This window comes from Hemicordylus capensis, chromosome 1, assembly GCF_027244095.1.
Source record: "Hemicordylus capensis ecotype Gifberg chromosome 1, rHemCap1.1.pri, whole genome shotgun sequence".
Lineage (NCBI taxonomy): Eukaryota > Metazoa > Chordata > Lepidosauria > Squamata > Cordylidae > Hemicordylus > Hemicordylus capensis.
Genome location: NC_069657.1, coordinates 307,674,322 through 307,691,787, shown reverse-complemented (window position 1 = coordinate 307,691,787; position 17,466 = coordinate 307,674,322). Strand labels below are relative to the sequence as shown.

The following is a 17,466-nucleotide window of genomic DNA, read 5'->3' as shown; positions in this document are numbered from 1 at the left end:
CATTAAGATGTACTGCAGAACATCATACTGGGAGGGTTACTTTCTTGCCTTGCCTTGCCTTGCCTTGCCTTGCCTTCTCTAAATTATATTTCATTATTTGCTGCAATTATTTCTTGTTTTAGTGCCTCGCAGTGGACCCAGAAACATCAGAGTCTTTGACCCTACTACAAACAGTCTTTCTGTTCAATGGGACCATGCTGATGGGCCTGTGCAGCAGTACAGAATCATATATTCTCCCACGGTTGGAGACCCCATTGATGAATATGTAAGTGTCATCCTGATGTGTTAGAAATATATCACACAGTGCAATCCTGTGCATGTTTGCTGAGAAGTAAGTCTCAGTGTGTTCAGTGGAGCTTACTTTCATGAGAGTGTGAATGGGATTGCAGCCGCAGTTGATTTCCTAATGTTATAGTAAGTTTGGCTGCAGATCCCACAGGAAGTCTGTTTACAAGAGCCTCTGCATGCACACCCTCCTGATGAAGTGCTCAGAATTAATTGTAAATTTGCATTCTTCTTTATCTCCTAAGAATTAATGTAATGAAAAATACCACCTTACTATTTTTCATTTGAATACTTAAAAGATGGTTATGTACAACCAACCAAACCAAAGGTTATTCAGGCAATAGCTTTTCAGAGACTTGGATGTTGTCATTTTACCTCAGTGCATACAGAATGTTCTTTCCCCCCTATCCTGTCATGAGACCTATCCAGATATTAAGGTTGTTCACAAAAGCAGCCCTATCCATGCTTACACAGCCCTACCTGGGTAGGACTGCTCGTGTGGAGCACTGGGATTGGTCCCGATCCCGGTACCCTTCACCAGGAAGTTTTATACCTGGGGCTTTTAAAGCTCTTTAACTCACATCTCCCATGGAATGGAGGGGCTACATTTATTGGCCAGATTTGCCCCAAAGACATCCCTTTGAGTTATCAGGGAGCAGTTCACACACAATTTAGGTTTTTCACTGTGTGTTAGAGTATAGCCTGATTTATATCTGGGGTTAAAAACATCCACTTTTTGCATCAGTTTTTTGGGACAACTTCAAGCCAGCGTGGTGTAGTGGCTAGACTGCTGGACTAGGACCAGGGAGACCTGAGTTCAAATCCTCATTCAGCCATGATACTTGCTGGGTGACTCTGGGCCAGTCAATTCTCTCTCAGTCTAACCTACTTCACAGGGTTGATGTGAGGAGAAACTTAAGTATGTCGTACACCGCTGCTGTGGGCTCCTTGGAGGAAGAGTGGGATATAAAATGTAATAAATAAATAAATAAATAAATAAATAAATAATAAATTCACAATAAAGTCTTCCAGTAAGCTCACAGTAAAGCATGTTGTGTGTAAAAGTCCAAGGTTTTGTACCCAGGCTTATAGAGGGGTAGAAGGGCGTGTGCACCCTTCTACACCACTTCCTGGTTGTGTGAATGCTCTGGCTGCCTGCAGCCCGAGCATTCATAAAACCAGGTGGCAAGAGCGCCTGGCAGCAGGGAAATCCCCCAATGTACCGCACTCCTCGTGCGGTGCATTGTGGGTTGCAGGAGGCCTCTGCCTGCTTTCCCCATGCTGATCATGAGTGGCTTGTGCTCCAGTCATGTGGGCGCTTGGCAGGAGCAATGTCAGAGCTGCGAGGATTGTGTGTGGGAAGTTAGGTTGTGCACTTCTGTGATGCTGTATACATTGGAAATCATGTGTCGCATCACAGAAATATGATTGCACAATTTTAAGTAGTAGTGCACCCACCCTGTTTCACAACACCATGGATGTAAGGTAACATAGGCAGTTCTGAAAGCAGTAGTTTTAGCATAATTCTTTAATGTTTTTGATGTCTACAATTACCCTGCACAGTATGTCAGCCTGTGAATGAAATATATCCCTACTTGTTTAGTTTGATGCATTCAGAGTGTTGGGAATTCTCTCTGGTAAGAGAAACCCTTTTTCATTATAGCCGAGTGCACAGAGGCACAACACAGCAGAATTTAGTTAGGCATGCGTGTATGCTGAGAGTAAAGTAACTTGGAGCCAGTTCATAGTTTCAAATCAATATAAGTGGTATTTATTAGAGAACTCCATTCTAGAGAGGAAAGTGAGGAGATGGGATCTCTACTCTATCTAGCTGGATGCAGATGGATTCTGCATCTCTGCACACATGGTGCAGGGGAGAGGAGCTTGCATGTTGCAAGGTAGAAGGGAAGAGGAAGGAAGTGGCTGGAAGGAAGGAAGTCCTCTGAGAGTAGCAATCTACATATCAAAGGGATAATGTCAGAGCAGTAGAGAAGGGATGACCAGTGTCTTGATCCTCTAGCCCTCTGACTCGCTAGTCTGTCCTCCACTGTCATTGAGTCAAGAGACAGCGCAAAGTCCTTCACTTCCAACACATAGTTCCTCAACCTGTATGATTAATGAATTGCTTACAGATTAATCTATCACTTATTGATTAAATTGCTCATTCTGAGCAATTTGCAACATTACAGGATTTACCTGTTTCTTCTTTCTTCTTTCTAGACAATGGTGCCTGGTAGAAGGAACAACGTATTGCTGCAGCCTCTGCAGTCAGACACACCCTATAGAATCACAGTTGTGGCAGTTTATGAAGATGGAGATGGTGGGCAATTGACAGGAAATGGAAAAACAGGTACGTCAGCATAATTTTAAATACAGTTGTCATTTTCTTTATTTTTGATGTTAGTAGATATTTACAATTACAATTACACTTTTGGAAAACTTTGTATGTTCTGCTTAGAGTAAAGATTATCTGGATGGGAATACATGTAGACAAATTTTAAAATGTTCAGCAATATTTTAGCATGTCAATCATTTCTTGACCTGCTGTAAGTTACAAAGAAGATCAACTGAACTCTATCTACAACTACTACTATTTATTTACTGCTTTTTAACAAAAGTTTCCAGAATGGTTCACCTTGAAAAATTTACTTTTCTCTGGATTACATCCAGTGATTGTGATCCAAAGCTCCACATATCTCAGGTGGAGCTTGACACAAGCCAGAGAGACTACTTTTTCTACATTTCCTTATTGTACAATAAAGGAATGCATGTGCTGGGAGGATGGATTCACAGAGCGTTCCTCAACACTGATGTGAATGGACTAGACCTTGACTGTGTGGAGCTCCATGTGTATATCTGAATTATGTTATGTTTTGGAGAGAAAAAAGGGTAGATTTAGGAAGGTTTTAGAAATTCTCATAGCTTTAACAATCACACCAGATTATAATGGGATCTCCTTCAGTTGAAGTATTGTGAGCAACTTCTGTGCTGTTGCTTCATCAGAAACATGGGTCTTCTAGGTCATCCTCAGGCCTGGACTAGGGTTTTTACATGGCACTGCTTCTTTATATGGCACTGTCAATGTTCAAGTTGCTGATATTCTTCTAGTGGGTCCTCATTTGAAGACCTATGTCAGTGTCCCCCAAAGTTGTGATATAAGAGGCAACCTTTTCCTGGATTAAAATTGGAGGCAAACTTCACTCATACACATGAACAGATTTACTATTAGGTTGTGTAAACTGTAATAGTCAGCCTTCCTTTAAGGTAGATAATTCTGCCATGTCTCTGCACTGGAGGTGACTGAATGACTCTATGTAGAGAAGTGGTAGAATTATCCACCTGCTGGTGGAGGCTGATTAGAAGGAGATAAAGACTGAAACAGTGAATCATGCAGTGTGACAGCAGACAACCTCATGTGTAGGTGAGTACTTTAGGCTAACAAGAATCTTTCATGATTTAATATCCTTATTTTTCATGGCATACCATTAGGGAGCCACTGTTGTATCTCAGGCCTTTTGTCATCATAGAAAGTGTAGACACTTCTTTGGGCTATTCAGTCTGCACCAACCTGGTCCTGGTGCTTTTTAGTGTTGAGTGAGCAGAAAAGGAGGGGAAAGCAATTTCCCCTTGTCTCCCCTCACCACAAAAGACAATTTCATGTTTAAGAATATGTTCATGAGGGTTGTGCAGACCCCCACAGACATCCTTTTTGACACAAAAAGAGCTTTTGCAGGGAGGGGAGAGAAGTGAAAATTGCTTCCTCCTCCCTCTCTGCCCACTCAGCACTACAAATTCAGACCTCATGCACTGTTAGTTTAGTTGCTCCTTGTGAGGATTGATCCCTTGTAAAGCTGTGCAGTATGTCAGCCACTGCAGAAATATAGAACAACTTCACATCTATATTCTAATATTATATTCTTAATTTTGTTTTCAGTGGGACTGCTTTCTCCTCAGAACATACGCATTTCAGATGAATGGTATACAAGGTTCAGAGTTGCCTGGGATCCTTCACCATCTCCCGTTCTTGGGTATAAAATTGTGTATAAACCTGTAGGTAAGAAGGAAAAAAAAATACCCTGCCTTCTCTAAAGTGAGCAATCTGTTCCTTCCTTCCTCTTTTTGCAGATATGTATGCTATTTTCTAAAAATATACAGATTGTGAATGTGAAAGCAATTTTTAAGCAACTCATCTGCTGAGCTCTTGCCAGTTATAGTAGAGAGTGCGGAGTCAGATGGATCTATTGGTCTGACTCAATATAAAGCAGCTTTTTGTAACCTTATACAGCATTGCAAATTAAAATTCCTTGTTTTGTACCTTTTATTTTAAGGTACTGATGAGCCCATGGAGGTGTTTGTTGGAGAGGTGACTTCATACACATTGCACAACCTGTCTCCTAGTACTACCTATGATGTAAATGTTTATGCTCAGTATGATTCTGGACTCAGTGCACCCCTGGTAGATCAAGGCACTACATGTAAGTTCAAGTCTTTTTATTGTATAGTCAGTGTTGAGTTACCTCTTTGACATGGAGTCCCCTTGAGACTAGCAGATGTGAGAAATAACCTATTACAACAAGGATGTTAAATCTGTTAGAACATGCTACCCTGTGGCAGTACTGAAGAAGGAGCCTATTTTATATAGGCTATATAATACTATATAGTAATATAATACTTTTATAATATAGAAGAAATAACCTAAAGGAAGTATTCCTTTTAGAGAAGTATGTCATTGTACAAGAAGTTGCAAAGTTTTTTAAAAAAGTTTTCATACCATACTACCTATTTCACCATGACATCTTGGCAACAAACATTCTTCTGGCATAGGACAATAAGCAGAGAATTGGTCTCAAGCAGGAACAGTCAAACATTATAATAACCTTACTTTGTTATTATGGGGGATCTAAACATCAGTTTGTTAGGCAGTGCATTCTGCTGTGGGGGGATGCAAATGTATTTTCACCTAGTGCCATGTGGTGAAATCACATTTTCCAAGTATTCAATCTGCAATCTGTCATTTTCCCCCTAATACTTCATCTGGTGCAGACTAGTTGCACTGTGTGGAGTGTGGCTGCATGAGTGTCATGCGTTCCTATTACCTCAGGCCTAGTGCCGAGTGTCATGTGTACCTATTACTCTTCCCCCAACCCCAATCCCCTGTTCATAGCATTTGAAAGCTTCAGCATTGTTAAGTTTCTAATTTTTTTTCTGCCTGTACACCCCCTACAGCAGCCTTTGAAACATATTTTTAAATTAACTTGGTGAACACCAACAAGGCTGAATCCTACCCTGCAGCACTATGCTGCCATTTCATGAGTCTTCATGTTTGTGAGTCTGTGCACTCCCCTTTCCAGAACAGGAGCAAAGATGTACTGTTTAAAGATGTACTATTTCCCTCCCCCCTTTTTTAAAAAAAGGGTGGGGGAGCCTGGAATTTACCACACTAATAGTATGATTATTTTGTTCAGCGACTTTACCCTCCCTGCTCCACTTCCACATGATGAGTACCAGATGAATACCATATGCTAGAAGCCTGGACTGGAATGGACTGGTTGACCTTCAATGTTGTCTTTAGGTCTAAGGCTGAGAGTGCATATGACAACGCAGCCTTCTGTGATGCTAGATTGGTGGAGGGGTTTTTGTTTTTGCTGCAAAGGGTTTCAGGACGGGCAATTTGCAATGGAGAAGTGGAGGGGGAAGGGAATACTCAACCCTTTTTGCATCTGTGACTTTTCCTTTGGAATTTCCCCTGAAGCCCTAAGCTGCTTTTCCTCATATAGTGATCCAGACTCATGTTAACCATGCAGATATGGGGCTGAAAGTCTGTAGCACAGCAGGGGGGCGGGGCAGAAGACAGGGATCCCAGCCTGGCAACAGGTGTGTTGTTGTTGACTTTGATTGAGTTTGCAAGATGCAGTTGTATGATGGGCTGCAGTGTGTATTTGCTTCCATTCCATGCTTGTGAGGACTGCTACCACATGCTGAGGAGTGGTCTTTTTTGAGAGCTGCTGCTGTGTAGGGCTACACACAACTGAGAAGATTTAAGAGGCAGGGAAGATTAAAGCAGAATCAATGCTTTCTCTCTGTCCTGAAGAAAGTTGCAGGCTAATGGAATCAGTTCATTAAAAAAGGCTCAGAAGACATCCATTCTGCATATCTAAAGCCTATGTAAACAATGAAGGGGAGTTAACATTTGAAAAACACCCATACTGGCATGGCCACTGCACACATCAAAGGAGAAGCAGCAGGGGCACAAGAGAAGCCTTGGGGTTTTTTTACAAAAGCTGCTGAAACTAGAGTATTTTTAAAAAGCTGGACATACTTCGAGCTAAGCCAGAATGTATAGATTTGATTCGGGGGACAGGGGAAAATAGAATCATGTCTTACTAGTCCCTGATGGCCTGCAGAGATGTCATGGTAAATGCAGCTAATATGTGGACTGGCACACTCCAATCAGGAGTGGATTCGAAATAAAAGCCCTGTGTGTAAAGCCTTCTGGTATCATTGCATCCATTCTTCAATCAAATGAATTTGCATGAATCTGAATTAACTTGTACTGAGGAGACATGTTCGGTGCTGTAGCTGAGTAATGCTTCCCCTCATTTCTTGTGGTATTACAAAAATTATCTCATGGTCAGTGCTGGGTTTTTTAAAAATTGTTTACCTTATCTTTACCATTTATATAGTCTTCTCCATGTAGATAGTGAATTTTTCTTTCTTTTTGTCCTTATAGTGTACTTGAATGTTACTGATCTAACAAGTTATAATGTAGGATGGGACACATTCTGCATCAGGTGGTCAGCTCATCGATCAGCCACTTCATACAGGCTGAAGCTAAATCCAGTGGATGGTAAATATATTGAACCCTCTACGAAATATTGGCAATGTACCACAACTAACTTGAGGACTGTTAAATGAAGACCTTGTTTCCAAATTTGTCATTACTTGAGTTGCAAAACCTCTCCCTTCTCCCTCTCCCTTTGCCTTCTTCAAACCCCTGCACTGCTAGAAATTTGTTGGTTCATCAATTATATTTTGAGGTAGGAATAAGGAGGGAAATATAATCTCAATAAAAATAATAATAATAATAATAATGTCTGACTGTGTAAATAAATAATAATAAATGCTATGTCTGTACTCTATTAATTCCCATTAAGAATTCTAAATAGAAAACATTTGGTAATGTGACTGTAGACAATGAAGCTTTTCACATGAGCAGCCCACCCGGATAGGGCTGCTCACATGGAGTGTTGAGATTGTGCCTGATCCTGGTGCTGCCCCACCAGGTAGCCTGAGGTTTCCCCCAGACTATTAGTGTGGTAAAAGAGCCCAAGCACAGCCTCCCACTCCGGTCCCTGGTTGTGTGTCTTCTCAGGCTGCCTGCAGCCTGAGCAGACACAGAGCTGGGTGACTAGAGTGCCCAGCTATGGGGGAATCCCCCAATGCACTGCACTCCTTGCTTGGTGCATTGTGGGATTTCTGGAGGCTGAGCTGCATTTCCCTGGACTCCAGAACGCTGCACCACTTGCTGCAATGACAGTCATATGTGCGGACAAGTAGTGCAACAAGAGAATCAAAGTGGCCATTTGGGGGAAAGCAGTTATACTTTACCTTGCTCCTAGCCCTCCCTAGCCACCATCTTGATCATATGAACAACCTTATGATTTGTCTGTACTCCCAAACTTGATGGGAGTTTATTCCTATGGCATATAGTAGCTGCAAGGGGGCTTGATCCAGGCTGGGAATGTGGTAGGGGTATGTTTAAAGCTTCCATGTCACAGTCAAGCTACTATTTCGTTTAAAAGAGATAAGCACACTGATGCTAAGCACATACTTAATGTAACATGTAATTTGACCATGTACAGGCACAGACATATCCATCAAGAGCCAAGAACTAATATTGTAACCTCTACAAGCTTTCGTAAGATAACCTATATCTTGGACAAATATCCAAGTTCTCCATAAAAAAGCCCTCTTGTTTCATTGCTTCTAGGAAGTTTTTTCCTCGTTGCATTCTGCATTTCAACATATTTTGCCCCAGGTTGCCTGTTGTTTAAAAACTATTGGCTAATATCTGGACTACCAAAGTGGGCATGGAACAGAGAACTTCAGCAGCCTTCCCCATGAAGGCTGCACCCAGTGTTCTGTGGGGAGGGTGATTTTTGGGGTTCCTGCCTTCTCCTCAGATGGTCCTGTAATAGTAGAAATATGTTCCTGACAGTTGTGTCCTCGGGAACATGCTTCTGTATGTCACTGAGTGCTTCCAAGAGAAGGAGAAATGGAAGACATTCAGCCTCCTAATTTCTTCTTCTCCTGGAAGCACTCTGTGCAGTCCTCAGGGACATATTTCTACCAGTTACAGGGCAATCTGAAGGGAAGGTAGAATTCACACTCTGCACTGTGCACTGGGTGAAGCGCAACTGGTTCTGGTCCTCTAAGTGGGCACGGAGCTCACATTATGTGCTGCTTCAGCAGTTTGGATCTGAGAGATTGTCCTTCATGTGAAGAGTCCAGTAGTTGAGAGGTGCGGATACCAGGTCTTTCCCACAATTATATATATGCTTCCTGTTTAATTCAGACTATGAAAAGATAATTTTGTAACACAGTTGCTCCCGCTGCAGCTCTGCTACAAAGCAGGAAAGTGCTTTTATTCCCCCCCCCCCGCTTTTTAAAATAAATGTGGTACATATGGACATTAAAAAACTCTAAGGCAGATCAAAGGAAGGACTGGAGTGAAATCTGCCATATGACAGGCAAGCATGTTGTCTGCTAAGCAATCCTTCCCCTGTGTTGTTATGGAGATCAGCTGTTCTATACCTTTCCCATTTCATATCCTGGCACTGCTGTGCACCAGCCTGCAGCCCAGATGCTCCCAAGTCTCTTCCAAGCATCCTAGAAGTTAGAAATAACATCTAGTAGAATTGCTTAACACTCCCTTGCAGCATCTCTCCCCTTCTTTACTGTACATGCTTCTGCTTTCCACCCAAGGTTCTACATTTTAAACATTTTTTCTTATTATATCTACGTACAGGATCCAGAGGGCAAGAAATTACAGTGCGTGGTACAGAAACCAGTCACTGTTTCACTGGCCTTTCACCAGACACCAGATATGATGCTACTGTCTTTGTTCAGACTCCAAACCTTGAAGGGCCTCCAGTGTCTGTGAGGGAACAGACATGTAAGTGGCAAATAATCACAATTACTTTACTTTTTAAAAAAGGCATTTGGGAGGAAAGTGGTTAAAACAAATGTTTTTGAAGATATTGTCATTCCTCGGCTTGCAAAGAAAGGAAAAGAAAAGAAAAGAAATTGTGGTTCTGAGGAATCTTTCCCCCTGTTCAATATGTGTGGGATTTCATGCATGAATTGGGCAACATTTTCCATGGATAGCCATATTGGGAAGATCTCAGAAAACATGTTGATCCTAGTCTCCACAATCTGCTTTCCATACATAATGGTTCAGCATCTTGCATGCGAAAGAACACTGCATTGTACTTACTCATGCGAGTGAAAGGTTTTTTACAGAAGCATATAGTTTCCTAGTCTGTGTAGTCCTTTGCTCTTGCAGGCCCACTTGTCTTACGACAGGGCTGTACACAGCTTGTGACCCACCAAGCTAAAAGCTGTTCACAAGTCATGTATTGGAGTTTGCAAGTTGTTTGACACTCCCTCACACCTTCAGCTTTGCAGTCTCAGGCAGGATGATTGGAGTTTTACAGATTTTACAGATTACATAGTCATTATTTTCAAACAGAACCTCTTTTTCTCTCTTTCTGAAAGCACGTGAAGGGTTTATTGGCAAAGCACCAATAAACTGGTCACCTAAATGAATATCTTTTATCAATTGTATTGCTCTGCAATAAGTCATTAGAAGTTAAAGCACACAAGACTAAAAGTATTGAATGTTTAAAGTATTTTAATTGGTGCTTTTATTATAGTGGTCAAGCCAACAGAAGCCCCAACGGAACCGCCAACTCCCCCTCCCCCTCCAACAATTCCACCTGCTCGAGATGGTAAGTGCTTGTTGAAGGTTTCTGGGTTTTTTGTAGCAAATCTATGACATCAAGACTTTGAAACTGCTGCACTTGGTCTGGTTGACTCCTTTTAGATTTACTGTAATTTGGGTGACCATAGCTTGTGCTCAATGAAGTGAGTTCTGCCCATAAGTTGCATTTAACCTTTCCTCTGTTCTTCTTTTATCTTAATGCACCCCTCTCTTAAGCTTACAAAGCATTCATTTTGGCTTTCATAGTTTTTGTTACTTACATGTGTTTGATGTATATGTTCTGATTTGAGCCTTTGAACATAGTCTTCACAGATCATATCAGAAGAAAATAGTTTTCAGATGTATTTAATTGTGTCTCATTGAAAAGTTTGTTTCGCGTTCCTCTTTAAATGCTCACATCCACTGTACCGACTGAATGACTTAACTGAAGTCTATGTATCTTTCAGTATGCAAGGGTGCCAAAGCAGACATAGTCTTCCTAACTGATGCTTCCTGGAGTATTGGGGATGACAATTTCAACAAAGTAGTGAAATTTGTTTTTAATACCGTTGGAGCCTTTGACGTAATCAACCCTGCTGGAATTCAGGTTTGTCTTTCCTTCCTGTCTGGCAGTCAGCAAGAGAACAAGATGTTGGATAAATTATAAAGTCCTTGTTGCTGGAGACATAGAAGAAGAAACTTTCTGTGCTTCATTTCAGGTTTCCTTTGTGCAATACAGTGATGATGCGAAGTCCGAGTTTCATCTGAATACATATGATGATAAAGCACAGGCTCTGGGAGCACTTCAGAACATTCGATATAGAGGAGGGAACACAAAGACAGGTATCTTTTGATGGATTTGTACATCACAGTTCACCCCTGCTAACCAGGCAGAAGCCACCTAATGGCACAGCGGGGAAGTAACATGCCTAGGGAGCAAGAGGTTGCTGGTTCGAATCTCTGCTGGTAACTATGGGAAACACCTATATCGGGCAGCAGCGATATAGGAAGATGCTGAAAGGCATCATCTCATACTATGTGGGAGATGGCAATGGTAAATCCCTCCTGTATTCTACCAAAGACAACCACAGGACTCTGTGGGCATCAGGAGTTGACACTGACTTGACGGCACAACTTTACCTTTTACTTTAACTGGGCAGAGAGGCACTTTTTAAAGCTTTTATTTAGCAGAGGATAGCAACTGTCCCTATATATCCCAACATAACGTCCCTCCAGTGACTGTTGCTGGTGTCTCTATTGTGTTTCTCTCTTGTGAGCCACTTTAGGATAAGGAACCATCTTCTCATTCCTTTTGTTATGTAAACTGCTTTGATAACTTTTTTAATTGAACAGGGGTGTGTGTGTGTGTGAGATAAGATATGATCATATCATGACTAACTTTTCCCATTAATTCTAGTGGGGCTACTTATGAGTAATTTAGTTTGGATGCCAGCTAATAATAATTTTAAGTGATATTTTAAATAAAAATCATACCTTAATACTGCTCAGATTGAAATTTTAATGTTATTTCAGGGTTAATGTTATCTACCTATATAAAAGAATCATTTTAGGCAGATAATCTAAATGGGAATCTATCTCACTTCCAATTCACAGGCAAAGCACTTACCTTTATCAAAGATAAGGTCTTGACGTGGGAAAGTGGCATGAGGAAAGGAGTTCCCAAGGTACTTGTTGTAGTAACAGATGGCCGGTCACAGGACGAAGTGAAGAAAGCTGCAGTTGTCATACAGCACTCTGGTAAGCAACCTTTATGTTTTAGGACTTCCATGTTAACATAGTTAAGATTGGGCTGTTAGAGTTGAATCACAAGGCCTAAATTTTGCCTCATGCTGTTACTGTATTGTCCGCTCAGGTTTAGAGGTTTTTCTTCATGAACCCGAAAGGGTGTTTCTGAGAATAGCATTTAGAATTTGGATTATAGAAGTGTCTCAGAGACAGATATGGTCAAATACACAGGTTTTAATTCAGCTGCTATGTTGGAATGAACTCAAAGTTAAGCTTGTGCTTCACAAGCCTTGTGAAATGTCATGTCTCCCCTCCGGGCCAGTCTTATCACAAATAAATGGTAGGGTTGCAATGAAGGCCTTGGAAAGGATATTTGGGTGCCGTGACATGTCTATACCTACAAAGGTTAGAATCGTTCGGACAATGGTTTTTCCCATGACACTCTATGGATGTGAAAGCTGGACTTTGAAGAAGCAAGATAGAAAAAGTATTGACGCTTTTGAACTTTGGTGCTGGAGAAGACTTTTGAGGATACTGTGGACAGCCAGGAAAGCAAACCAATGGATCTTAGAACAAATCAATCCAGAATTTTCACTCAAGGCACAAATGACCAGCCTCAAACTATCATACTCTGGACACATCATGCGAAGATCCAGCTCCCTTGACAAGTCCATAATGCTGGGGAAAGTCGAAGGGAAGAGAAGAAGAGGATGACCAGCAGCAAGGTGGATGGACTCAATTATGACAGCAATGAATGCACCACTGAGAGACCTTAAAGACCAAGTTGAAGACAGATCATCCTGGAGAGAATCTATCTATGTGGTCGCTAAGAATCGACACCGACTTGACGGCACTTAATCAATCAATCAGTTGCTTTGAGCAGCATGTTTCAGTGGAGTGGGAGAGTAGTTTCTGCTTTATAACTTCTGTCTCTGTTGTATTGTTGCAAAAAACAAAGAGCTCTAGCTGTGGGGAGGGGTGGAGGGAGAGAGAACTTAATTTTGGATGTGTGTTTTACTTAGGTATGAAAATGTCCCTTTCCCTTCTAAAGTGTTCAGAAAGCCCATACTGCATAGGTTTTGACAGTCAAGCCTGTTTTGATAAAAAGGATAGCTACATAGGCTTTTCTTTAGAAAAGAAGAGAAAAGAAAAGAAAAGGAAAAAAAACCCTGTGCCCTCGAAAAGCTGATCCTGGGGACTAGGGACCCTCTGGAATGCCTTCAGATTTGGCAGATGGTGCAATGGAAGGAGGAATCGGGAAGAATTGGGCAGAGGTACCTTCCTCAAGTGGCTCTGCTGTTTGTGATTCACAATATTCATCAGATGCTCAATTCTGTATTATTCAAATGGCTGGAATATAGAAAGCTTGATCATAAGTGAGCACCTCATGGCCACCCATGCTGCCTGACCCTCAGGGACATATTTTTGGAAGGTACAAAGCACTGCCAGAGGCAGGGACAATCAGGAAAAATCATTTTCCCTCTCCCCGCCTTCATGCCCTGTGGAAGTAGGGAAGTTTCCCACTGAGTCCTTGCTGCATTTGGATGTCAGACACTAATTTTAATCTCTACAGTGAATTAATTGTACTGATGAGTCAACATTTTCTTTCAGAAGTGAAAAGCTAAAAATACCCTCTATAATAGTAGATCTTACAATGGTAGATAAAGCCAAGACTCTTAATTGCTCACCTGATAGTGCAAATGTATTATAGTATTGTGGTAATACACATTTATTTTTATTTTATTTATTTTTACTTTTTATATCCCACTCTTCCTCCAAGGAGCCCAGAGTGGTGTACTACATACTTAGGTTTCTCCTCACAACAACCCTGTGAAGTACAGTAGGTTAGGCTGAGAGAGAAGTGACTGGCCCAGAGTCACCCAGCAAGTATCATGGCTGAATGGGGATTTGAACTCGGGTCTCCCCAGTCCTAGTCCAGCACTCTAGCCACTACACCATGCTGGCTACACATGAATTGCCCTCTTTGCTAGGCAGAGTCCACTCTGGTTTGCATTTGAATGGGAGACTACATGTGTGAGCACTGTAAGATACTCCCCTTAGGGGATGGGGCTGCTCTGGGAAGGGTACCTGCCTGCTTGCATGCAGAAGGTTCCAAATTCCCTCCCTGGCAACTCCAAGTTAGGGCTGAGAGAGACTCCTGCCTACAATCTTGGAGAACTGCTGCCAGTGGGGGTAGACAGTACTGAGCCAGATTGACCAATGGTCTGACTCGGTAGAAGGCAGCTTCCTGTGTTCCTAAACATGGCGAGAAATCTTGTGGAAGACATCAGTATTCTGGGAAAGCATTATGGAAAGCACCCAGAGTCTGAATTGAAAGAAAAGCACAAGTTAAATTTAGGACAACTGTAAGAAAAAAATAGTGTTTCCCCCTCTGTTATTTTTATCTTGGCAGTACTCAAGATAAAAAATATTCTTTATTTTCCCCTCCCTTTCCATCCCTCATCCCTTTTTCTTAAAATATTTTCATCAGTTGTATGTTTCCCATAGGATAGTGTATAGTTTAAAGGGGAAAAATGTTATTTTAATTTAAAACATCTATAAACCTCTTTTTACTATATCTTCAGTGTAAAGTTGTTATATGTGTAAGGTCTTCACTTCAAAAACTTTCATCACTTTCCCTTTTCATAATAATATGTTTTCTTTTTCTTAAGTCAAGAAGGATTAAAATGTAAAAATGTGTCATTTACCTTGTCTCCTGTAAGGGTTTGTTACTTCATGTGTTCATCATATAATGGGTAGCTAAGCAGCTAGCAAAAAGAACAGGTAGAAAGATTCCTGTATTGAAATGAATATTTAACTCAGTGTTGCATTTATAGGTTTCAGTGTCTTTGTTGTTGGCGTGGCTGATGTTGATTACAACGAACTGGCCAAAATTGCCAGCAAACCCAGTGAACGTCATGTCTTTATTGTCGATGACTTTGATGCTTTTGAAAAGATTGAGGATAACCTCATTACCTTTGTTTGCGAGACAGCTACTTCAAGTAAGTAAAATTCTGTCACTACAATCATTTCAAAATCTATTTATATATTTTTGTCTAGTGTAGATCACAGTCATTCAAATCAAACATAACCTATGTTATTGATTGATTGATTTTAATTTAATTTAATTTAATTTAATTTAATTTAATTTAATTTATATACTGCCTGACCCCAAAGGCTCTAGGTGAGCGCGCAATGTTGCACTTGATTATGAAACTAAAATATTGACTTGAGCTCTTTGTCCATTGTTACATAGTCAAATGAAGTTACAATGCAACTGTATGTTAAATTGACAAATTATTACCTACTCCATATTATCCATATCCATGCCCATATTGTAGATGAGGTGCTGAGGCTGAGAGAGTGGCTTGCATAAGGCCAGCTCTTGAGTTCATAGGAAATTCAGCATTTAGACTGGAGGTTTCCTCTCTCTTTCACAAATATGCCTCTGTACATCATTTGCTGAGGCTCTACACACGATCGGTATGTAGAGCCCAATAGGGTTTTGCAGGGAGGGTGGGTCAAGCCCACTCTCCCCGCAGACGATCCCCAGACTAGCCCTGGATCAGCCACTCACATGACTACCAGCTCCGTCACGGAGTGGGGATCAGGGGCTGCCTGGCCCCCGGAAGTCCCAGGATGCCCCACGCAAGTGTGTGGGGCATTCTGGGGAGACCCCCAGAGCTAGGAGGCTTGCTGTAGCCTCCCGGCTGGGGGTCTTCTTGTGAGTCACTGCAGTGGAGAACCTCGCTTGCTCCAATAACCTTGTTTAACCGGGGTGGGTGTGTGTGTTCTTAGTGAGGTTAGCTGCCGGGAGTCTGCATTGCAGCACACGCCTGCAGGAAAGCGGGCTGGGCTCCCTTAGCCTTCTTTCCTGTGGTCATTAGAATAGCCTCGCTATCTGTCTGGATAAGAGGGCTAAAAGCAGCCTGTAAAATGGAGACTATTTTAAAAAATCTTAACTGGGGAAAAAATCATTATTCAATTTATTCTGTATTTACCTTTTAAAATCTTCTTAATTTAGGCTATAGTTCCTTCAAGTCTATAGACTTTTGAGACTAACTTGTTTTAAGAGAAAAGGTGCTTCTGTAGGCTATAACCTGCTTCTTTAGATGTCAGAAGATCTGAATTAGGCTATCATGCCGCAAAATTATGTTTATTTGTAAAGAAAAATAAACACTTTAGGTAAATTACACTGTGTCACTGGTAGGCTATTAACAGGTCATGGGCCAGACATGGATTCCTAGCCCTCTGAGCAAATGGAAGAGTCTTGTTATGAGGACAGATGGGTCAAAGTATCTTATGTTATGGAGATACCAGATCTCACAATCTTATTCATTTATGCTTGATCTCTCTCTCTGTCTTTCAACATAAAAGATGGACAATATCCTGGGGAGAGCCTTTTGCAAGTTGTGTAAAGGCTACAATGGACATGGATATCAAAAGTACCTAAACAATAATAAATTGTTGTTTGCTCACCATTAAACTGAGATTGTCCTCCATGTAGGCACTCTCTTCAGCCTTCCCCTTAATCCCTCATCCTCCTCTTGAAACCATTCAAGAAATGATGGTGGTGCTCCAAAACAAGATCTGGTGCAGTGTGATGGACTGCTGTGGGGAAGGGGAAATACGCAGAAAGCCCATGTACATACAGAATCTCCTTAGGTACAGGCATAGGTTGCTTAGGAACTTGGCCAAGGCATCTGTGACATCTGTAAGTCTATCTAGCCTCTCTTTGAAAACTTCTAAAGAAGGAGATTTTGCCATCCACCTTGTGAATCTGCTCGCAAAAATTCCACTGCTCTTTCATTATTTCATTAGACATGTGTTTTCTGTTTCAGCTTGCCCTCTCATGTACTTGGATGGATATACCTCTCCTGGTGAGAAGAAATTATATACAAATATTCTAGCTTAGTAAAATTCTCATTTCACTTTGTCTAAATTTCTTCATATTTAATGTGTGTGTTTTGTCTTCCTCTATAATACAGGTTTCAGGATGTTGGAATCTTACAACTTAACTGAGAAGCATTTTGCCTCTGTACCAGGAGTTTCCCTGCAGTCAGGATCCTTCCCCAGCTATGTGGCATACAAGCTTCATAAAAATGCCTTTGTCAGCCAGCCCACACAGTAAGCTGCTAATCATTTTCCCCTGGAAAATGTTTTTGATAAAAGAAGGGTATATGCAGGCAGGTTCAAACATCATGTGGAATCATGGTTTATTTCATCTGACTGTGATTAATTGTATATCTGAACCTGTGCTAGTAAACAAATGATGGTTTATTTCAAGGAAACAAAGGAGCTATTCTCATGATCATTGAGAAGAACTCCGTGGGGAAGGTGGGTTTAATTTATCTTCTCCGCAGATGATCTCCTACTCTTCCCTGGGCGGGCAGATTTCCTGGCTAGACGACCGGTGGCTCACCCGGCAGCTCTGGGAGTCGGGGTGCAGGGAA

The 17,466-nt window shown here is 41.4% G+C and overlaps 1 protein-coding gene across 4 annotated transcripts in view; it reads left to right on the top strand.

Annotated features, from left to right (window-relative positions):
* COL12A1 (collagen type XII alpha 1 chain) overlaps positions 1–17,466 on the top strand; it is a 159,390-nt gene that overhangs the window by 97,376 nt on the left and 44,548 nt on the right. For 3 of the 4 annotated variants that reach the window (XM_053286902.1, XM_053286901.1, XM_053286904.1), the window contains exons 35-47: positions 123–265; positions 2,506–2,635; positions 4,220–4,339; positions 4,614–4,760; positions 7,016–7,132; positions 9,314–9,460; positions 10,221–10,295; positions 10,735–10,874; positions 10,987–11,110; positions 11,882–12,025; positions 14,851–15,015; positions 16,855–16,893; positions 17,002–17,140. In XM_053286902.1, coding sequence (XP_053142877.1) covers positions 123–265; positions 2,506–2,635; positions 4,220–4,339; positions 4,614–4,760; positions 7,016–7,132; positions 9,314–9,460; positions 10,221–10,295; positions 10,735–10,874; positions 10,987–11,110; positions 11,882–12,025; positions 14,851–15,015; positions 16,855–16,893; positions 17,002–17,140 — 1,630 coding nt within the window. Of the gene's footprint in view, positions 1–122; positions 266–2,505; positions 2,636–4,219; positions 4,340–4,613; positions 4,761–7,015; positions 7,133–9,313; positions 9,461–10,220; positions 10,296–10,734; positions 10,875–10,986; positions 11,111–11,881; positions 12,026–13,156; positions 13,467–14,850; positions 15,016–16,854; positions 16,894–17,001; positions 17,141–17,466 lie in introns of those variants that run through there. The other variant, XM_053286905.1, reaches the window with a different exon arrangement.